This window comes from Pongo pygmaeus, chromosome 11 (assembly GCF_028885625.2).
Source record: "Pongo pygmaeus isolate AG05252 chromosome 11, NHGRI_mPonPyg2-v2.0_pri, whole genome shotgun sequence".
In the NCBI taxonomy this organism is placed as follows: Eukaryota; Metazoa; Chordata; class Mammalia; order Primates; family Hominidae; genus Pongo; species Pongo pygmaeus.
Window position 1 is genome coordinate 82,752,830 of NC_072384.2, and position 20,778 is coordinate 82,773,607.

The 20,778-nt window shown below is 35.1% G+C and overlaps 1 protein-coding gene across 2 annotated transcripts in view; it reads right to left on the minus strand.

Annotated features, from left to right (window-relative positions):
* The window catches only part of NCKAP1 (NCK associated protein 1), a 113,275-nt gene that overhangs the window by 61,480 nt on the left and 31,017 nt on the right, over positions 1-20,778 (minus strand). For both annotated transcript variants that reach the window (XM_054478986.2, XM_054478984.2), the window contains 7 exons: positions 16,613-16,705; positions 16,354-16,410; positions 15,505-15,647; positions 15,331-15,421; positions 9,160-9,297; positions 8,299-8,347; positions 2,459-2,615 (listed from right to left, as the gene is read on the minus strand). In XM_054478986.2, the coding sequence (XP_054334961.1) occupies positions 2,459-2,615; positions 8,299-8,347; positions 9,160-9,297; positions 15,331-15,421; positions 15,505-15,647; positions 16,354-16,410; positions 16,613-16,705 (728 nt within the window). The remainder of the gene's footprint in view (positions 1-2,458; positions 2,616-8,298; positions 8,348-9,159; positions 9,298-15,330; positions 15,422-15,504; positions 15,648-16,353; positions 16,411-16,612; positions 16,706-20,778) is intronic.

Sequence of the window (20,778 nt, forward strand, 5' to 3'; positions counted from 1 at the left end):
ACAAAGCTATCATTTCTGACTTTTTAATCAAGTCTACCTTTAAGCATGAAAAAATTCTGAAAGGATATATATTAGTGATCAAAAGTAGTGACTGTTTGGATAAAAAGGTTTTGTGAAGGAGAAAACTGAGGCAGAAAAGCATTTGCCGACTTCAAATTATTTTAAGAGAACTATATATGATTTTAAGCTATGTATTTTTTTTAAAAAACTTATTTTTCAAATAAAAAAACATTTAATTAACATCAGCTTAAAGATGCTACCATAAAAACAAATGCTAATAAATAATTTCATGAATAATAGATATAAAAACTCAAAATTCCTGAAATGTTAAAGAAAAAATATCTTCCTGACAACCTCTCTAAAAATCTCTTACACTATGGCTGGGTACGGTGGCTCACACCTGTAATCCCAGCACTTTGGGAGGCCAAGGTGGGTGGATCACTTGAGGGCAGGAGTTCAAGACCAGCTTGGCCAACATGGTGAAACCCCGTCTCTACTAAAAATACAAAAATTAGTCGGGCATGGTGGCGGGCACCTATAATCCTAACTACTCGGGAGGCTGAGGCAGGAGAATCACTTGATGCCGTGAGGCGGAGGTTGCGGTGAGCCAAGATCACACCACTGCACTTCAGCCTGGGTGACAGAGTGAAACTCTGTCTCAAAAACAAATAAAAAAATAAGTAAATAAATGAAAATCTCTTACACTAAAATGAACTCCAACTTCTATATTTAAGTGGTCTAAGATTTATTTATGTATTCTTTGAGCAAATTTCCAAAATATAATAATTCTGTAATCATCACCCTCTATAATTAATACTTTTATACTTATGGTTTGATTATGATAATTCATATTTTAAACTGGATGATCATTCACAATTAAATTAAAAATGGAAACGTCTCACAATTTTAAATAGAGATTCTCAAATGATAAATTTATTATTAATAAAGCATAACAAAGACAACTGGTTTCACTATGCCATTAAATTTACTTGCACCATACGTAAGTTCACTCAATATACAGAGGCTAACTGGTTTTAAATGTTTACATATATTTAAATATGATTCTACAATAAGTTTGTCAGTATGCTAGTACATGATATTAATATAAGTTTCATGATTTTCAATCTAAATCAATTAGAAAGTGACAAAGCCCATCTTGCATATAATATTTCAGGGTATTCCACCATCTAAAATAAGAGCTGAAAAGTACATAGGGCACTATTTATCATATGACTGACAGGTCACTGGCATAAGAATATCAGTATGGTGACAGAAATCAGAACAGTAGTCACTTGAGAAAGGAGTGGGGGGAGTGGGGACTAGGCATGGCAGTACTGACCAGAAAGAAGCACAAAAGAATGCTCCAGAGATGATGGAAATGTTCGTACATCTTGATTTAAGTGGTGATGACGCCAGAGTTTTCATATGCAAAGTCACTGAGTTATACAACTAAGATGTATGTATTTTTCTGTTTGTATTTTCTCTCAAAAAAGTACTCAGGAAGAAAAGGGCAGATTCCTTTAACCTCTCCAAGATACAGATAGAGGAGGTTAGAGGTGATGCTCAGGAACCTGGATTTCAATCCAGGGTAATTTGCATTTCAGGGTAATTTTTATGTACACTAAAATGTGGGATATATTGGCTTACATTTAGTGTCCGACATATACATTCAAATATCTAGAAGTTTTATTTCATTTCAATGTCATTAAGTCATTATTCAACTGGATGTGAAATAAATACAGGCAAATTTCATTGTTATTTGAAGCTAGGAAGCCCAACATAAATATTCAAAGTAAGTACAGCAGATCCTATTTTTAAAAGATTTCACAATTGCCACCAAGTCTGAGTTCAATTTGGTTTTTATACATTGGCTACAGAATCTCAAGTGGAGAGAAATAAAGTTATTAAAAATTTCAAAGAAACACATTTCAGATAATTATCTGCTGAACTGGAAATAAATGAAAATAAATCATGTGGAATACTTTCTATTATTTAAATAAAAACAACATGATTTCCTACATGCAGTGATATGAATTCTGTAATGGTTATAATTAATCCAATTAACTATTTTTTATTGCTTCATATACTTTTACAAGTACATCCTATTCTAAAATAACACTTAAAAAATTTTAAACCTCTAAAATGTATATGGTACTTTCGCATTTAAAATCATATATGACTTGCAAAAGAAGACGTATTTTCCTTCTCCTATATTACATGTTTTGAAAGGTCAGGTAACCTCAGTTTTTTTTTAATATGTGAAGTTCCCTGTAAAAAATATGATTATTAACTATCAGGATGACCATTAAAAACAACTTCCTGGGATCCAAGTCAGATGGTATAGGCTGTATCTTCCTGCACAGTGAGTGTGACTACTCCTTTATCCCCAAAACTTCAGTAAAGATAACTCACTCACCACCCTTCTCCAAAAAAGACAAAATAAATGAAAATGCCATACCCTCGTATGTTTACAAATAAGTCTTCTGCAGCTTTGTGAATGTGGAAAACTTCATCCCGAAACAGAGAGAGGCAAGAGCTACTTTGAAGAGCTAGTTTCCAAAGGTTCAGTGCTGTAGCGTCAGTATTTAGGATCCCATGGCACAAAATAAAGCCAACTTTAAATAAAAAGAAAGCAAATACAAATGTAAATGTAAAAGTATTCCAAAGTTTGGTGACAGTGTAGCTTTTGAAAAATACAGAAACGTAACCACGATCACTAAATTCAGGCTTCTGAGTGACAGTAACAATACATATGTATAAACCATGGTAACAACATGATTCTTTTCCAATTATAATTTTCTGTATTCTGCAAAACCAGTTATTTGAACCTGCACTGACAAAACGGGAAAAATGTCACTTCTGGGTTATGAACCAAGTCATTTTAATAAAAGTAACATTTATAAAATATTTTCAACCAAAGTTCAGAAATTTCTAACTAACATATAATGCAGTAATCATTACGGTTGTTATAATAACTTAAAAATAAAGCTTGTCTTGGGGCCCGGTGCTGTGGCTCACGCCTTTAATCCCAGCACTGTGGGAGGCTGAAGTGTGAGGATTGCTTGAGCCCAGGAGGCAGAGGTTGCAGTGAGCTGAGTTGCGCCACTGCACTCCAGCCTAGGTGACAGACCCTGTCTCAAAAAAAAATTTTTTAATGGCCGGGTGCTCATGCCTGTAATCCCAGCATTTTGGGAGGCCAAGGCAGGCAGATCATGAGGTTAGGAGTTCGAGACCAGCCTGACCAACATGGTGAAATCCCGTCTCTACTAAAAATACAAAAATTAGCCAGGAGTGTTGGCACGCCCAGCTATCCAGGAGGCTGAGGCAGGAAAGTCTCTTGAACCCGGGAGGTGGAAGTTGCAGTGAGCCGAGATCATGCCACTGCACTCCAGCCTGGGTGACAGAGCAAGACTCTGTCTCAAAAAATACATATATAATTTATATATATATATAATATGCATACATACATAAAGAGAATCTACTTTCCTAATCATGAGAATAAATCATAGCATCTCACATTTTAATAGCATCCTCACATTTTTAATAGCAATTTATAGTTTATTAAGTCTTCTCATATATATTATTTCAAATGATTATCCTGTGTAGTAGACAAGACAGGTGGTATTCTTTCTTTTTTTTTCTCTTTTTGGTAGAGATGGGGTCTTGTCATGTTGACCAGGCTGGTCTCAATCTTGTGGTCTCAGGCCATCCTTCCACCTCAATCTCCCCAAGAACTGGGATTACAGGTATGAGCAACTGCACCTGGTCCATATGCTTCTTATAGTTGAAGAAGTGAAGGGTCATTGACTTTACTAAAATACTATTAAAGTAGTAAAGCTAGGACTTAGCCCCAATTATTCATGCTTAAAGTCCAATACTTTCAATATATTAAGCTGCTCTTTATTATATGAATTCTAAATATCTTTTTTACCTTTTGTTATCTAATCTGGAAATCCTATATAAATGTATAATTTTATACATGCTGACTGATATCCTCTCTAGTCTTCTATACTAGGACGTAAGACCTCATCTTTCATTCACTGAACATTTACTCAGTGTCTACTATATACAAGGTTCTGTAGTGGGCCAGTTAGAAACCAATCCCATTTTCTTTGAGACTTCCCTATGATTCTCAATAATCACTCCGATGTTTAAACTCCTATTATAGCTGTACAACTATCTTGACACTTTAACATAAAACTTGCCATTTATCTTTTGATTCTTAGCTCAAGCTTCCTTCTTGGGTCACTAGAGAAGCAAGCTAACTCTGTAAGTAGGCATATATTGTAGAGTCATACACACATATTTAACTTCTTTGACTTGAACTCTACAAAAATATTTTTCATACAACAGGGCCCCTAAAACAAGCCAATTATTCAATCTGGCACACAATCAAAGAAACAGAATACATGTATGAAAGATTAAAGAGCCCTCAAGAGAAATTTTGTTTATAAAACATTATCCTCTTATGTACTTGACTTTCCACCCTAATATCAAGTGAAATCAGATTTCACTTAGTGTCTTACACCTCTTTGTACATTAACACTTACGAAATACTTGCTACTACTAATACAAAGTTTCTCTGAAAATTTTTATCCCTTACAAGTTAAAAGTGTTTGTTTTTAACATACGTGTTATGAGTTAAAGTATATTTATTTGTTTAAATTGGACCAAAAAAGGCAAATAAATTTAAAATAGATTGCCCAGGCTGGGCGTGGTGGCTCACACTTGTAATCCCAACACTATGGGAGGCCAAGATGGACGGATCACTTGAGGTCAGGAGTTTGAGACTAGTTTAGCCAACATGGTGAAAACCCCATCTCTACTAAAAATACAAAAATTAGCCAAGCATGGTGGTGGGCACCTATAACCCCAACTATTCGGGAGGGTGAGGCAAGAGAAATGCTTGAACTCGGGAGGTGGAGGGTACAGTGAGCTGAGATCATGCCACTGCACTCCAGCCTGGGTGATAGAAAAGACTCAAGTCTCAAAAAAATAAAATAAAATAAAATAGATTGCCCAAGATTAGGGGGATGACTTATTAACTAAACTACACATCAATCTCCTTTACCAAAATTAGGATGAAAGGACAAAAAAAAAAATTTAAAAGTAGCTCTTAAAACAGAAGACCAAGTCTTGACAAGAAAGTTGAAGAAAATCTTTGAAGGCAGAAAACAGATAAAATTGGATTATAAATATAAAAAACAAGGCAGAAATTAGTAATCCAAAACTCTGGAGACAGGAAAAAAAATCTTTCCTAAGGAGTCTCCCAAATCCAGTCAATAGACCCAAAAATGAACCCTAATACGTATCAGGATAATTAATTTTACAACTGTACTCCAAATGCTGGGTCCTCAATATTCTAGGTCCTGCACAACTCTTAGCATCGGGCTATAATCTAGAGCAGTGATTCTTAAACTTTAGCTTGCATCAGAATCACTGAGAAAGTACATTAAACAGATTGTTAAGACCCATCTGCAGAGTTTCTGTTTAGTAGGTCTTGGGTAGGGACCAAGATTCTGCATATCTAAGAAGTTCCTAGGTGTTGCTGATGTTGCTGATCCAGGAACCACACTTTGAACTAATCCGGAACAAAGCTCCAAAGAAAGTAGACTACCTACTGAAGAAAAATCCTAGTCTGGGTAGTAGTTCCAAAAAGAGAAGTGCAGAATTTGAGGCAACTCCTAACCTCCATATTAGCTCTACTCAGGGTTCAAATACATGAAAGAAGCAAAATTCATTCTGTATCTTGGCAACTGTGGTTATCCCAAATCTGCCTTCTCCATGCCCATATATTCCCCATTAGGGTAACCTGCTTCCTGATCGACTTACCGGCTCATTACACAAACTCATGCCATCAGCATTCCCGTTTAAAATAAAGACCAGTGGGAAGCAAAATCCAGAGGTCACTAATGACAGCTAACTCTACTAATTAACTCAATTATTCAGCCGTACATCCATAAGCACAAAACAACTAACAATTACCACACAACTGAGCAAGATCAAAACTCTGAAAGCTGTTTTTCTAAATAAACTATGAGACAAAGCGTGAAAATTTCATTTATCTTTATAGAAGAAAATATAAATATCACAAACCTGGTCAATGTAAAAAATAATATAATTAATAAAAATAGCTAAGGCCAGATAATATTGTTAAATTTCCCCTCTTTCATACTAAAAACAACACTACTCAAAATATCAGTCCAAAATGAGACTAAGTATTGGAACAGGGTATTTAGAAATTTTCATAAATATTTCACAGTGATTTTGGAGTAGAAACCTAATAATCTGTTAGACTGAATCTAGTAATAAAAACTATGAGCTTGTATTTTATGTCTTTATTACTTCGTTTTTCTGGTAATTCTAGTAATTCATTTTCTTTATTTTATTAAAGGATCAATCCAAAAAATATTAAAGAAGAAAAACTAGTCCTTCGCCATAGTTTGAGAAACACTGTAATAAAAAGTCAACAAATACAGTCATCTCTCAATGTAGGGGATTGGTTCCAGGACCATCAACGGATACCAAAATCTGTGGATGCTGAAGTTCCTTATATAAAATGGTGTAGTATTTACATATAACCTACATACTTCCTCCTGCGTAATTTAAATCACCTCCAGATTACTTGTAATACCTAATACAATACCTACACATCACTTCATTTGCATGAACTCAATGTAATACTCATTATGCAGTAAGTTTTGCTTTTTGGACCTTTGTGAAATTTTTTCCCTTATTTTAATTGGCTGTTGACTGAATCTCTGGATGCAGAACCCCAGGATATAAAGGGCCAACTCTATTCTCTAAAGGTTAATAAATCAAAAACAAAACCTATAAGAATGAAAAAACACAAACACTTCAAAATTATTCCCGTGTGGCAGTGAGCCTAGGGGTGAGCAGGAGGAATTTATCTATATTACAGAAATTCTCATTCTGTATTAAACCTATGTGTCTCCACGGAATAGTACACAGCCATAAAAAAAAATGAATTCATATCCTTTTCAGTAACATGGACAGAGATGGGGGTCACTATCCTTAGGAAACTAAGGCAGAAACAGAAAACCATATACTACATGTTCTTACTTATAAGTGGGAGCTAAACACTTGAGTATACATGGGCACAAAGAAAGGAACAATAGACACCAGGGCCTACCTGAAGGTTGGGATAAAAAAAACGACCTATCAGGTACTATGCTTATTACCTAGGTGACAAAATAATCTGTACACCAAACCCCCATGACATGCAATTTACCTATATAACAAACCTGCACATGTACCCATGAACCTAAAAGTTTAAATAAATAAAATCTCTTTTGAAGCTGATAAACAAACAGCTTAAAAGCAAATACAACAAGCTATTAGAAGTCATAGAAACTTGGTGGTAGATTTATGCATGTTCACTCTACAATTATTTCAACTTTCTTGATGTTCACAATAAAATGAAGGAAAACAAAACAAAACAAAAAAACAAAAAAAAACCCTTGTGTCTATTTCTCTCATAGTTTGTAAGCTTCTTAGAAACAGAAACTAGTACTTTTATCTCCTATGCATCTAAAAAACTGCCAAACATACGAGTAATTTATTAAACTGAAGTGAATTAAAACCAAAAACTTTAAGTGAACAGATGTGATATTTAAATAATCATTAAAAGCAAAACCAAAATTTAGTTTTGAAGGTTATGTTGAAAGGCAATATAATGTAGCCCATAAGCCTTGGAGTTAGGCTGGGTTCTTATCTTGTCTTTGTCACTTACTAGCTGTGTGGCCTAAGCTTTAGATTCCCCAGCTTTAAAACAGACTACCTGGCCGGGTGCAGTGGCTCACACCTATAATCTCAGCACTGCGGGAGGCCGAGGCGGGCAGATCACCTGAGGTCAGGAGTTCGAGATCAGCCTGACCAATATGGAGAAACCCCCATAAAATACAAAAATTAGCCAGGCGTGGTAGCGTGTGCCTGTTGTCCCAGCTACTCGGGAGGCTGAGACAGGAGAACTGCTTGAACCCAGGAGGCGGAGGTTGCAGTGAGCCGAGATTGTGCCACTGCACTCCACCCTTGGTGACAGAGCAAGACCTCATCTCAAAAAAAAAAAAAAAAAAAAAAAAAAGAAACAAAAGAAAAAAAAAAAACCACAAACAGACTATCTACTCTGATAGGATCAATATGAGGACTGAAAGAGGTAATGGACATAGATGGGTTAGCACAATGCTAAGCACAGAGGTAGTAACCATGTCACCTGCTATTTTTCTCTAAAACATAAAGCCTGGGGGAGTAATCATAACACTAACCCATTTTACTTACAGATAATCCACTTTTCCATTGCATCCAAAGAGAGGTATTCACAAGGCATCTTAAAAAGAGAATACATACATTTGCAGTTAAAAGAAATTCTAAAAAATATTCCATATTGAGCCACTCTCCTCCCTTTCTCCTGATAACTTACTACCCAATTCTTCACCCAAATACTACCACAACAAATTTGAAGAGTTGGATAAAAGTTTTATTACCTATACTGAAACTTGCAGTCAATAAATAACAATGACAGGTGTGCCCCTTTCACATCTGCATACCCTCAAACCTCTCTTTAAAAAATATTTTTGCTAATTATCTTTAATCCAGTAAATGACAACTTATCAATTTCTCAAGCCTATTTCAAAGTTTACAATATTCCAAAAGATAAAATTTTAGTCAAGTTAAAAGACATTTATATGTCTGAATGCTCACTGTCTCACCAAAATCAGTAGCTATGTGTGTGTATTCTCCATATGTGTGACACCTATGTTCATAAACACAGAGAATCGACTGAAAAAAATATAATGGAATACAACAATGATTTTGTCTACTTGGTTCTACTTGGTGAGATTTGGGGTGATTTTTGTTTTTGCTTTATACTTCAAATTTTTCTACCATGATAAAGCAAAACAAACTTTTAAACTTTAAAGAAAAAAGTACTCATACTATTCACCATATTAATTTATCACCAGTTTTCATTAAGACTCTAAAGCTAAAAAATCTGAACAATATGACAAGTAATGAACATTTTATAATGAACTTCAACTAATAAGCTAATGCTAATTAGAAACAAACTGCAACAGCATTGCTGAACTATTATTTTTTAGAAGTCACTTTATTTTCATTCAAAAGAGAAAAATAGAACCATACAGTGTCGGACTGCGCTGGATTAAGCATTGTACTAGGTGCACTGATGAGGCTCAATAACTGGGCATTTCTCCATTGGTCAGCTGAAAGATTCCTTCGAGGATACACCATTTGAAGAGAAATTAGTGCATCTGAAAGAGACTAATTAAAATACGAAAAAAAAGCTGAAGAATAATTTTCTTTCCTTTTCTGTTTACATTGCAGCTATAATTGCTGTGTGTTTCTAACTATACCATCATAAAACAACACAGCCTAATTATAGCCATGCTCCTTATAATATCTGAGTTGGGTTGTGGCTCCTCTCCTCTAGAATTTTTTTGCTAACGTTATAAAAGCTACACAGATTCTGCGTTTTTGAGCAAAAGCTTAGGTCAGAAACTCATGTTATTTTCTTAAAGGTTAAAATACGTGGCAATCTTGGGAACTTTATTCCAAAAGGGATAGACAGCCCACTGTCATCTTTTTGTCAATACAAGTTTCCATTCTGATAGTTTCTGATAGTTCCAAAAGAAAAAGACTTCAGGGTTATATGACTAAGTGTTAATAAAACTCAACATGCTTTATATTTCTCTAAAGAATGTCTTATAAAAATAATACACTGTACCTCATCTTAATAAATTACTTAACTTCTCTTTATCGAGTTTGATTACAGCTTTATCATCAAGGTATTTAACATTTCATCTCAACTGTTTCTTTCTTGCTTTCATAAATGTCTTTTGCTATTAATCCCTGCTTCCTAAAAACAGGAGTCTCGCTCTTTTGCCCAAGCTAGAGTGCAGTGGTGCGATCTCAGCTCACTGCAAGCTCTGCCTCCCAGGTTCACGCCATTCTCCTGCCTCAGCCTCCGGAGTAGCTGGAACTACAGGCGCCCGCCACCACGCTCAGCTAATTTTTGTATTTTTAGTAGAGACGGGGTTTCACCGTGTTAGCCAGGATGGTCTCGATCTCCTGACCTCGTGATCCGCCTGCGTCGGCCTCCCAAAGTGTTGGGATTACAGGCGTGAGCCACCGCGCCTGGCTGTAAGAATGATTCTTTAATCTGACTGCACACAGAATGCCAGAGAAGTCTGTTCTGAATACAGAATACAGGGCTCCAACTGAAATTTAGTGAACCTGAACCTCTGGAAACAGAACCCCACAATCTACCATTTTATTAAGCTACACAAAGTGATTCTGATGTAGCCAATTAAGAATGTTTTTAAAATTAAATAATGTAATTTTTTAAATCCTGGGAAATTTGGGAGGTTGTATGTTATGGGAATTTACCACTTCCTCTAGATTTTCTAGTTTGTGTGTACAGAGATGTTCCTAGTAGTCTCTGATAATCTTTTGTATTTCCGTGGGATTGGTTGTGATATTACCTTTCTCATTTGATTGTGGTTATTTGCATCTTCTCTCTTTTTTCCTTGTTAATCTAGCTAAGAGTCTGTCAACCTTATTGGCAATCCTTTCAAAGAACTAACTTTTTGTTTCGTTCATCCTTTGTATGGTTTTTGGGTCTCAATTTCATTTAGCTCTGCTGTGATTTTGGTTATTTATTTTCATTGCAGGCTTTAGGTTTAGTTCATTCTTCTTTTTCTAGTTCTTGTAAGTGCAAGGTTAGGTTGTTAATTTGAGCTATTTTTATCATCTTTTTAGTGCCATAAACTTTCCTCTTAACACTGCTTTTGCCACATTCCAGAGGTTTCAGTATGTTGTGTCGCTATTTTCATTTGTTTCAAAGAATGTTTTTATTTCTGCCTTAATTTCATTATTTACCCAAGTCATTCAGCATAAAATTGCTTAGTTTCCAAGTATTTGTGTGGATTTGAGAATTCCTCTTGGTATTGACTTCTATTTTTACTCCAGTATGGTCTGAGAAGATGCTTGGCATGATTTTAATTTATTGAGATTTGCTTTATGAAACCAGGAATAAACAGAAATCCTGAACAGACCAATAATGAGTAATTAAATTGAATCAGTAATAAAATCCCTACCAATCAGAAAAAGCCATGGGCCGCACAGATTCACAGCTGAACTCTACCAGACATACAATCCTATCGAAATTATTTCAAAAAGTTGAGGGGGAGGGGCTCCTCCTTATCATCCTATGAGTCCAATATCATCCTGGTACCAAAATCTCGCAAAAATACAACAATAAAAAAAGAAAACTACAGGCCAATATCCCTGATGAACACAGACACAAAAATCCTCAACAAAATACTCACAAACCAAATCCAGCAGGACATCAAAAAGTTAATTCACCATGATTAAGTGGGCTTTATTCCTGGGATGCAAGGTTGGTTCAACATAAGCACATCAATAAATGTGATTAACCACATAAACAAAAATTTTTAAAACACCATATGATCATCTCAATAGAGGCACAAAAAGCATTCGATAAAATCCAATATCCCTTCACGATAAAACTTTCAACTAACTAGGCATCAAAGGAACACACCTCAAAACAAGCAGTGCCATCTATGACAAACCCATAGACAATATACGGAATGGGCAAAAGCTAGAAGCTTTCCCCTAAGAACTGGAACAAGACAAGGGTGTCTGTACTCCTACCACTTCTATTCAACATAGTACTGAAAGCCCTAGCCAGAGCAATCAAGCAAGAGAAAGAAATAAAAGGCATCCAAATAGAAAAAAAGGAAGTCAAATTATCTTTGTTCATTGACAATATAATTCTATACCTAGAAAACTAAATGACTTTGGCAAAGTCTCAGGATACAAAAATCAACATACAAAAATTAGCAGTATTTCTATACACTAATAACATCAAGCTGAGGACTCAAGAATACAATCCTGGCCAGGCACAGTGGCTCACACCTATAATCTCAGCACTTTGGGAGGCCAAGGCAGGCTGATTACCTGAGGTCTGGAGTTTGAGACAAGCCTGGTCAACATGATGAAACCCCATCTCTACCAAAAATACAAAAATTAGGTGGGCGTGGTGACAGGCACCTGTAATCCCAGCTACTGAGGAGGCAAAAGCAGGAGAATTGCTTGAACCCAGGAGGTGGGGGTTGCGGTGAGCCAAGAGCCAAGACGGCACCACTGCACTCCAGCCTGGGTGACAGAGTAAGACGCCAACAAAAAAAAAAAGGAAGGAAGGGCAAGCAATCCCACTTACTAATAGCCACAAAAAAATAAAATAACTAGGAATACACCTAACCAAGGAGGTGATACCTCTCTAAGAGAACTAGAAAACGGTGCTGAAAGAAATCACAGATAACACAAATAAATGGAAAAGCAATCTATGCTCATGGGCTGGAGGAATCAATATCATTAAAATGACAATAATGCCCAAAGCAATTTAAAGATTCAACACTATTCCAATCAAATTACTGTCATTTTTCACAGAATTAGAAAAATCTATTCTAAAATATATATGTAACCAAAAAACAGCCTGAATAGCAAAGGCAAAATAGACAACGTACAGAATGAGAGAAAATAATTGCAAACTATGTACCCAACATAGGACTAATATCCAGAATCTATAAGGAACTTAAATCAACAAGAAAAAATCAAACCACCCCACTAAAATGTGGGCAAAGGACGTGAATAAACACTTCTCAAAAGAATACATATAACCACCCAACAAACATATGAAAAAATGCTCAACATCACTAATCATCAGAGAGATGCAAATCAAAACCACTGGTAAAATGGGATACCATCTTACACCAGTCAGAATGGCAATTATTAAAAAGTCAAAAAAATAACAGATGTTGGCAAGGCTACTGGAGAAAAGGAAATGCTTATACACTGTTGGTGGTAATGCAAATTAATTCAAACCCTGTGGAAAGCAGTTTGATGACTTCTGAAAGAACCAAAAATAGAATTACCATTCAACCCAGCAATTTCATTACTGGGTAGATGCTCAAAGGAAAATAAACTGTTCTACCAAAAACACACTTGCACTCGTATGTTCACTGCAGCTCTATTCACAATAGCAAAGACATGGAATCAACCCAGGTGCCCATCAACACTGGACTGGATAAAGAGAGTGTGGTATATATGCACCACGGAACACTATGCAGCCATAAAAAGGAACAAAATCATGTCTTTCTGCAGCAACATGGATGGAACTGGAGGCCATTATCAAAAGAGATTTAATGAAGAAACGGAAAACCAAATACTGACTGCACTCACTTATAAGGGGAAGCTAAGCATTGGGTACACATGGACACAAAGAAACAACAGACACTGGGGACTCCAAAAGTGGGAAGTAGGGGGATAAGAACTGAAAAACTACCTATTGGGTACCATGTTCACTACTTTGGCAACGGGATCATTAGAAGCCCAAACCCAGCATCACACAATATACTCATTTAACAAACCTGAACATGTACCCCATGAATCTAAACAAGGAACAGAAAAACAAACCCTGGCAAATAAACAATAGTGTTTTATCAAAATTCTAAGGTATCATGAAATATTAGAAAAAAATCAAGATTGGAAAATAAGTGGTCTAAATTTGAATGAATTATCCTATGTAATTATCAATAACCTACTATATACTGAATATGTTAATGTGCTAATGACTATATAGAACTTAAAAAGATAGCCGAGAGCCTAGCTTGGAATTTTCAAGAGCCTGTCAAGGAAATTTTCAACACCTAAGTGGAGAAAGAACCAAATCTAAAATAGCTAAATAAAAACAAGACCATACATGATTAGGGAAAAATCCTAAATGGATCCAGAGAGAAAAAAGGAGAGGAATAGAAAAGACAGTTCCGGGTAGGGAAAAACCACTACTGATATTAGAGATAGGAGATGACCATGATATGTGCAGCATTTTGAGGAATTCTGATACTTCCATCTAAAATGCTGATTTTTTAAAATTTCAAAACTGATGCCATCTACTAGCTTCTTGCAAACTAATGATTCAACCAATTCCAAGACAGAAAACCTATATCAATTTGTGTATAATGCAGCTATGCAAATCTGGAAAAAATTCTTCAGAATTTTCATGGGAATAAAAAAATTCAAAGAAAACTATTGGTGTTAACTGTATGTCAAGAAAAAAGCACAGTGGCCAGGCGCAGTGGCTCATGCCTGTAAGCCTAGCACTTCGGGAAGCGGAGGTGGGTGGATTGCCTGAACTCAGGAGTTCGAGACCAGCCAGGGAAATATGGCGAAACCCTGTCACTACTAAAAATACAAAAAATTAGCCAGGCGTGGTAGCGCATGCCTGTAATCCCAGCTACTCTCGAGGCAGGGGCAGGAGAATCATGAGCCCGGGAGGTGGAAGCTCCAGTGAGCTGAGATTGCACCACTGCATTCCGGCTGGGGCGACAGAGCGAGACGCTGTCTCAAAGAAAGAAAAAAGCACAGACTTACACAAGGTAAATAGTTTAACTTCTATGATTCAAAGACAACAATGTAGACCAAGATTCTAGTATCCTGGGCTTCAGTTCTAGTTTTGCCACTATTGTTACCAAATGACTTACCTTGTCATGATACTGCTCCAGCCCTTAATCCTTAGCTATAAATAATGAGATTGGATGAGATACCTATGAACTTCCTTGAAGTGTTCAGAAACTACCATTCTGTGAATCAGCCCTTCTGCAGAGAATCCATAATGACAAGACTACTTACAACCAAAATTATTTCATTAAGAACTATTTTTAATATCTCTTAAAAGATAGTCATTTCAAATTATTTTCATAAAACCCGTCATTTTTTTATTAAGAGACTATAATAAAGTTAAAATTTATCAAACAGTGTATTTTTTAATGAAGTAATTCATTTAATTCTCATAAGAACCATATGAAATAAGTGCTATTATTATTCCATTTTTACTGATAAGAAAACTGAGGTATCGTCAGGTTAGTTAAGTAACTCAACAAATATTATACTATAATTTGCAGAATTGCTATTAAAACCCCATTAGTGTGAGAACAGACCCTCTCAAATACCATATGGTAAATCCTATTGTTGAGTGCTACATTAAAATCTAAAAAACTACAATGAAACCAATCAATATATTCTTGAATCTCTATACACTATTCTGAATCTCATTAATTAGTTCCCTGTCTATAATTAGATAAAGCACACATAACTATTACTTATATCCCATTATAGTATTTTTCAAAAAGAAGATTATCCCTTTATCCAACCATCCATCCTCATACTATGTTATATGCCCATTCTCTCATATGCCTAACAACTGCCTCTTACCTTGCTATGGGGTACAAATTCTTCCATCATCTTCTTTAAAGGGTTTTCATAATCCACAATCATCTGGCCAAGGCGTGGGTATTCTCTGTCACTTAAAACAGACATATCAAATTTCAATGAGTTGTAATCCATCAAACTGAGCATTTTAGAAAGACTTTTATAATACAAATCTACCTTGCTCCATGAGTCATTTCATGGGCATAGTTGTATAATCCAATGATTGCCTTCCTTTCTTCAATTCGAGACAGCAGTATCATTAGTGTTGTATAGGTTATAATTAAATCTAAGTAGTTCTTTGTTAAATCAAAGTTTACAGTCTAGGAGAAAAAAAAATCAAGTTCAACTACTTCCTATTTCTTAAAATTTTAAACACACACAAAATCTTCATAGAAGCTATTAAGAGCTAATAATTTTCTGTATTTATTTTATCCCCATTCCAAAATGCTAATTTCTTTCACTAAAAGCACATCTAAAATTTGACAGTTACAGATAACAGTTTTGTGTTTGACACAATTTTATGGATGAAAGAAAAAGAGCTTGTGATCACTATATTCAAACTGGTAACAGTTCAAAAGAATAAAAGCCAGAACAATAAGGAACACTGGTGCCAATCTCACGAAAGAGGAAAAAAATTATTCTTTTTAAAGTTCACCATTAAGTAAATGGAGACAATTTTCACTTTGACTTCTTGTATCTAAAAATTATCATACTAAGAAAGAGTCCATCAAGTATGCCTTTTACAGAGAAAATATTATCCACTTAACTTTTCAAAATTGGGCCTATTAAATAAAATACTAAAGTTAACGTGTATTTCCCAATATGTACAAGACTTATACTCAGTGACAATCAAAACAAATAAAAAGAATACACACTTTACTTTTTAAAAAAGCTATAAAACAAGCCAAATTAATAATGCTAAAACCTTATATGCTAGTTACATAATCTAGCTAAAGAAAAGCAATTGGTCCCCTGAGCTCTTCTGGAAACAGAATAATCGGACATTTTTCTGAAAATGATACTTACAATATCAAAGAAGACTTGGCAAACGTCAATAGTATTCAGCAATTCACAAACATGATCCTGAAAAGAAATACTTATTTTAATCTTTTATCGGTATAGATCTGTTTAAATTCAGAAAACACAAACAAATAAGGTATGTTTTAAACTTCAGTTCTGGAAGAATTTCAATTTTATTATTTACAAGTGACACAGCAATTCACACAATTAATAAACATTTAAATCTACTTCTGAAATGTTAAATATTATATATTAAAATACATACCTTAAATTCCATAACATCTACAAATGTGAAGTAATATAATGCCAGATTTTTCAGAATCTCTGATTTTTCTTTCTGTAGTTGTGCAAGCTGTTGCTGTAAAAACAAAATTAGAATGCATTGCTCATAGAGAACAAAAGAATTTAATTTTACTATAAACTATCTTCTTTTATGACTGCTATATGGAAGCACAAGCTTTTAGAATATTTCTAGATGATTACGGCTTTTTAAAAAACCAAAGTACTCGAGACAGCAACTGCTAATAGTGATCAGCAACTGACAGTGTGAGGCTATAAAACAAATCAAAGCATATTAGTACCAAATTGCGCTACTATTAAGGAAAATCTGAAAGTGTTAGGAAAAAAAGTATCAAATGAACTCTTAAAAAATTAAAAACAAGTCATGAGCATGATCACATTACTAGAAGTGGGAGAAAAGAAGGTGAAAAACATTACAACTCATACTACAAAAAAACAATATGCTATATAAATTTGGAACTTACCAAAAAGAACATCCAGGTAAAGCCACGTTACGCATGCAAAATAAAATGTAGATACAAACATAAAATACGGTAACGGTTCCCTGACCAGATCCACAAAACACAATAATATTTTAAACAAAAGCAAAAACCACAACAAAAAAGAAATGAGAAAGAAGCAAAACTAGAGTTAAGACATGAAAGAGGGAAATGTGAAAGACAAATAGTATTTTAATCAACTGTATAATTAAATTTACAAAAGTCCCAATTTTTCTTTTAAAATCAACTATTGATATAATTTCTAAAAGAATCTAGCTATTTTTAATGCCCTATAAGATTCTCAGAATTCTAATAAATGATCTAGAACCTTGACACTCGAGTGTAGTTTATTGAATAGCCACTCCCACATCATTTAGGAGCTTGTTAGAAAAGCAGAATCTCAGGCCTACCTCAGATCTACTGAATCTGAATCTGCCTTTTAACAAGATACCCAGGTGTTGTAAACATACATTAAATGTGTGAGAAGTTTATTCAGAACATGAGAAAACTGGAAGATATAAGTGGCTCAAAATAGCAGATTTGCTATCAAAGCCCATACAATGCTGAGGCCTCCATATAGTTCTGAATTACACTCAGGAACATTGGGGGGAAGATGCATCCATACATAATTGTACTGAACCACTATGATAAGTCAGAAAATTTACAGCAGTTAGCCTAACATCAGAGGAATATATATATATTTTTAACTACGAAAAGCCTTTTTAAAACAGTAAGCACAGCAGTCTGGTAGACCCTACTATTATAGGGTAAACCACCCTAAATATTGCATTCCCTGAAGACATTTAAAGAAGTAATTCTATCTAGAAGATATTCACACTCAAGCCTGTAATCCCAGCACTTCGGAAGGCCAAGATGGGTGGATCACCTGAGGTCAGCAGTTCGAGACCAGCCTGATCAACATGGTGAAACCCTGTCTCTACTAAAAATACAAAAATTAGCTGGGCGTGGTGGCACATGCCTGTAATCCCAGCTACTCAGGAGGCTGAGACAGGAGAATCGCTTGAACTCAGGAGGAGGAGGCTGCAGTAAGCCTAGATCGAGCCACTGCACTCCAGCCTGGGTGACAGAGATGAGACTCCATCTCAAAAAAAAAAAAAAAAAAAAAGAAAATATTCACAAATGAAATATTTCATTACTACCCCTAAATACCAGACAAATTAAGATATATACTTCTAGTGACTATTTTTAGCTTCATCTATGAGAGTAGCTGACTCTATTTTGCACAACATAATCTGTTTCAGAACGATTCCATGTTTATATGCACATTTTAATCATTACTACTCCAAAAACATCAAGTGGATACTTATTACCTTATTTGACAACATTAAACATTTAGAATTGATGTCTTAGTCCTTTTTCCTGCTTTTCAGTACTTTAAACTTGAGTTTCAAAATAAAACAGGTGAAAGTACATTCATAATAATAAGATATGAAGGGTATAATTTGGTTTATATTGGGCTTAATAATCGCAATTTATTTTAGTTGCCCTAGTGTAATTTTACTAATTGTGTCCCCTTTCCTTCCAACTTCAGTGTCCTAGTCTGAACAATAAATAATATGGTCACCATCTTACTATGAGCCTTAAATGGTCTTAAATACAAACCTCATTTTCCATATTAAGAACCTAAGACCTACAGACCTTAAAAGAACCTTCTTAAAGTTACAACTACTTAATGACAGAGCCAAGATTGGAAATCTCATCTCTTTACTTCTGAAAGTGTTCTTTCTACCATTCTACATGCCCATCATCTCCCTTTTTGATAAAATCTCACAGGCTAAATTTCTCATTCAACTTTATTTCCCCCAAAGCCATATATAACTAGACTCTACTTAGCTACAAACATTTATCAAACAACTACTAGATGCCTAAATTCAAAACAGTCTAGCTTTCAAGGCCCTCCACAATCTGGCCCTAACTTACTTTTCCAATCTACATTTCCCCTACATGTATTCACATACTACATACGGTGGCCAAAACAATCTATTCACTATTTTCTATACACACGTCCTGCTTTCTTACTGTTTCCTCTACTGGAATGTCAGAATCCCACCATTTAAACGTGTCCAAACCCCACTATTCCTAAAGCACTTAGTTTAAATGCTAATCCCATTTTCAGAAAACCACACCTGATTGCACTCCTTCCCTGAAATGCTAACATCTCCCTCCTCTAAACATGTATAATGTCTAACAGCAGCTATCACTTTCTATCTTCTATTATAGCTATCTCCAGCACAATTAGACAGTGTACCAAACTCAAGTTTTAATTTCCCCAGTCCATATCATACAGTTCTGGACACAGGAAGTATCCAATGCAAACATCTATCAGATAAGGGATTATAATGACAAACTTCAAAGACTATCAGTGTCAGATGATATGTTTTGGTAGGTGATGCTAGAAAGCACACCTTATTATGCAACCATGGCTAAATGACTTAACATCTCTAGCCTAATACCCTCCTCATCAAAATGGAAGCTGATGCGGACAATTAACCAAGATAATGTACATAAGAATATGTAGCAATGCCTCACAGCCAGAAGCTGTACATTAAATATTAAGTGAATAACAAAGGAAGCTTGCAGATCACTTCTTCAAAATAAGTATAATAAAACTTTAATATTCCCCAATATTACCCATAGTATTTCTAATAAGAGCTGATATTTACTGAGCATACATTATGTGTCAGGCATCGATTGATCCAAACATTTTACAGGTCTCTCACACAACCCTCTCAATATCTCTATGCAATCACGTTCCCCATTTTAGTGAAAATAAATTCCATAAAGCCTGGGTGAAAGAGGTCAACTACAACAATGAAGAACAAAAGTGTCTACAACTCTCTTGCTTCAACTACAAAAAAATGCTACATTTTAGTTCTGAAAGTGAAGGAGAGTAGATACTACCAAAAATTATTAATATCTAGAACAAAGTTTTCTTAATTCAATCTCATTGTTTTATAGAAAATAAAAAGCAGAAAATGGCCTAAGAACATAGGTAACACATTGTTTGAAGTTATACAACAGAACATTAGAAAAGTACTACTGTGAGAAAAAAAAAATTGATTCTATTCACTACACTAATATTTTATTTATTTATTTTTGGGATGGAGTCTTGTTCTATTGCCCAGGCTGGAGTGTAGTGGTGTGATGTCGGCTCACTGCAATCTCTGCCTTCCGAGTTCAAGCAATTCTTCTGCCTCACCCTCCCAAGTAGCTGGGACTACAGGCAGGCACCATACATCCAGCTAATTTCTTTGTATTTTTAGTAGAGGCGGGGTTTCACCATGTTGGTCAGGCTGGTCTCAAATTCCTAATCTTAGGTGATCCTCCCACCTCAGCCTCCCAAAGTGCTGGGATTACAAGCATGAGCTACTGTACCCGGCCTCAATACGCTAATACTTATAAAAGCATATTCATGTGATACATGCAAATATTTTAGCAAAGAATTTGTATAATGCTTTCCTTAAACTTTCTAGCTATGGGTCATTATTCTAAATATTCAAGGAAAATATGTAAAAACTGGAAATAAATAGGATAAATATCAGGCATGCTTACGGCAAAGAACCTATCTCCATACTGAAAAATCCTGGTAATTAATCTTTGTTCAATTAAGAAGCATTTTCCACACAAATAT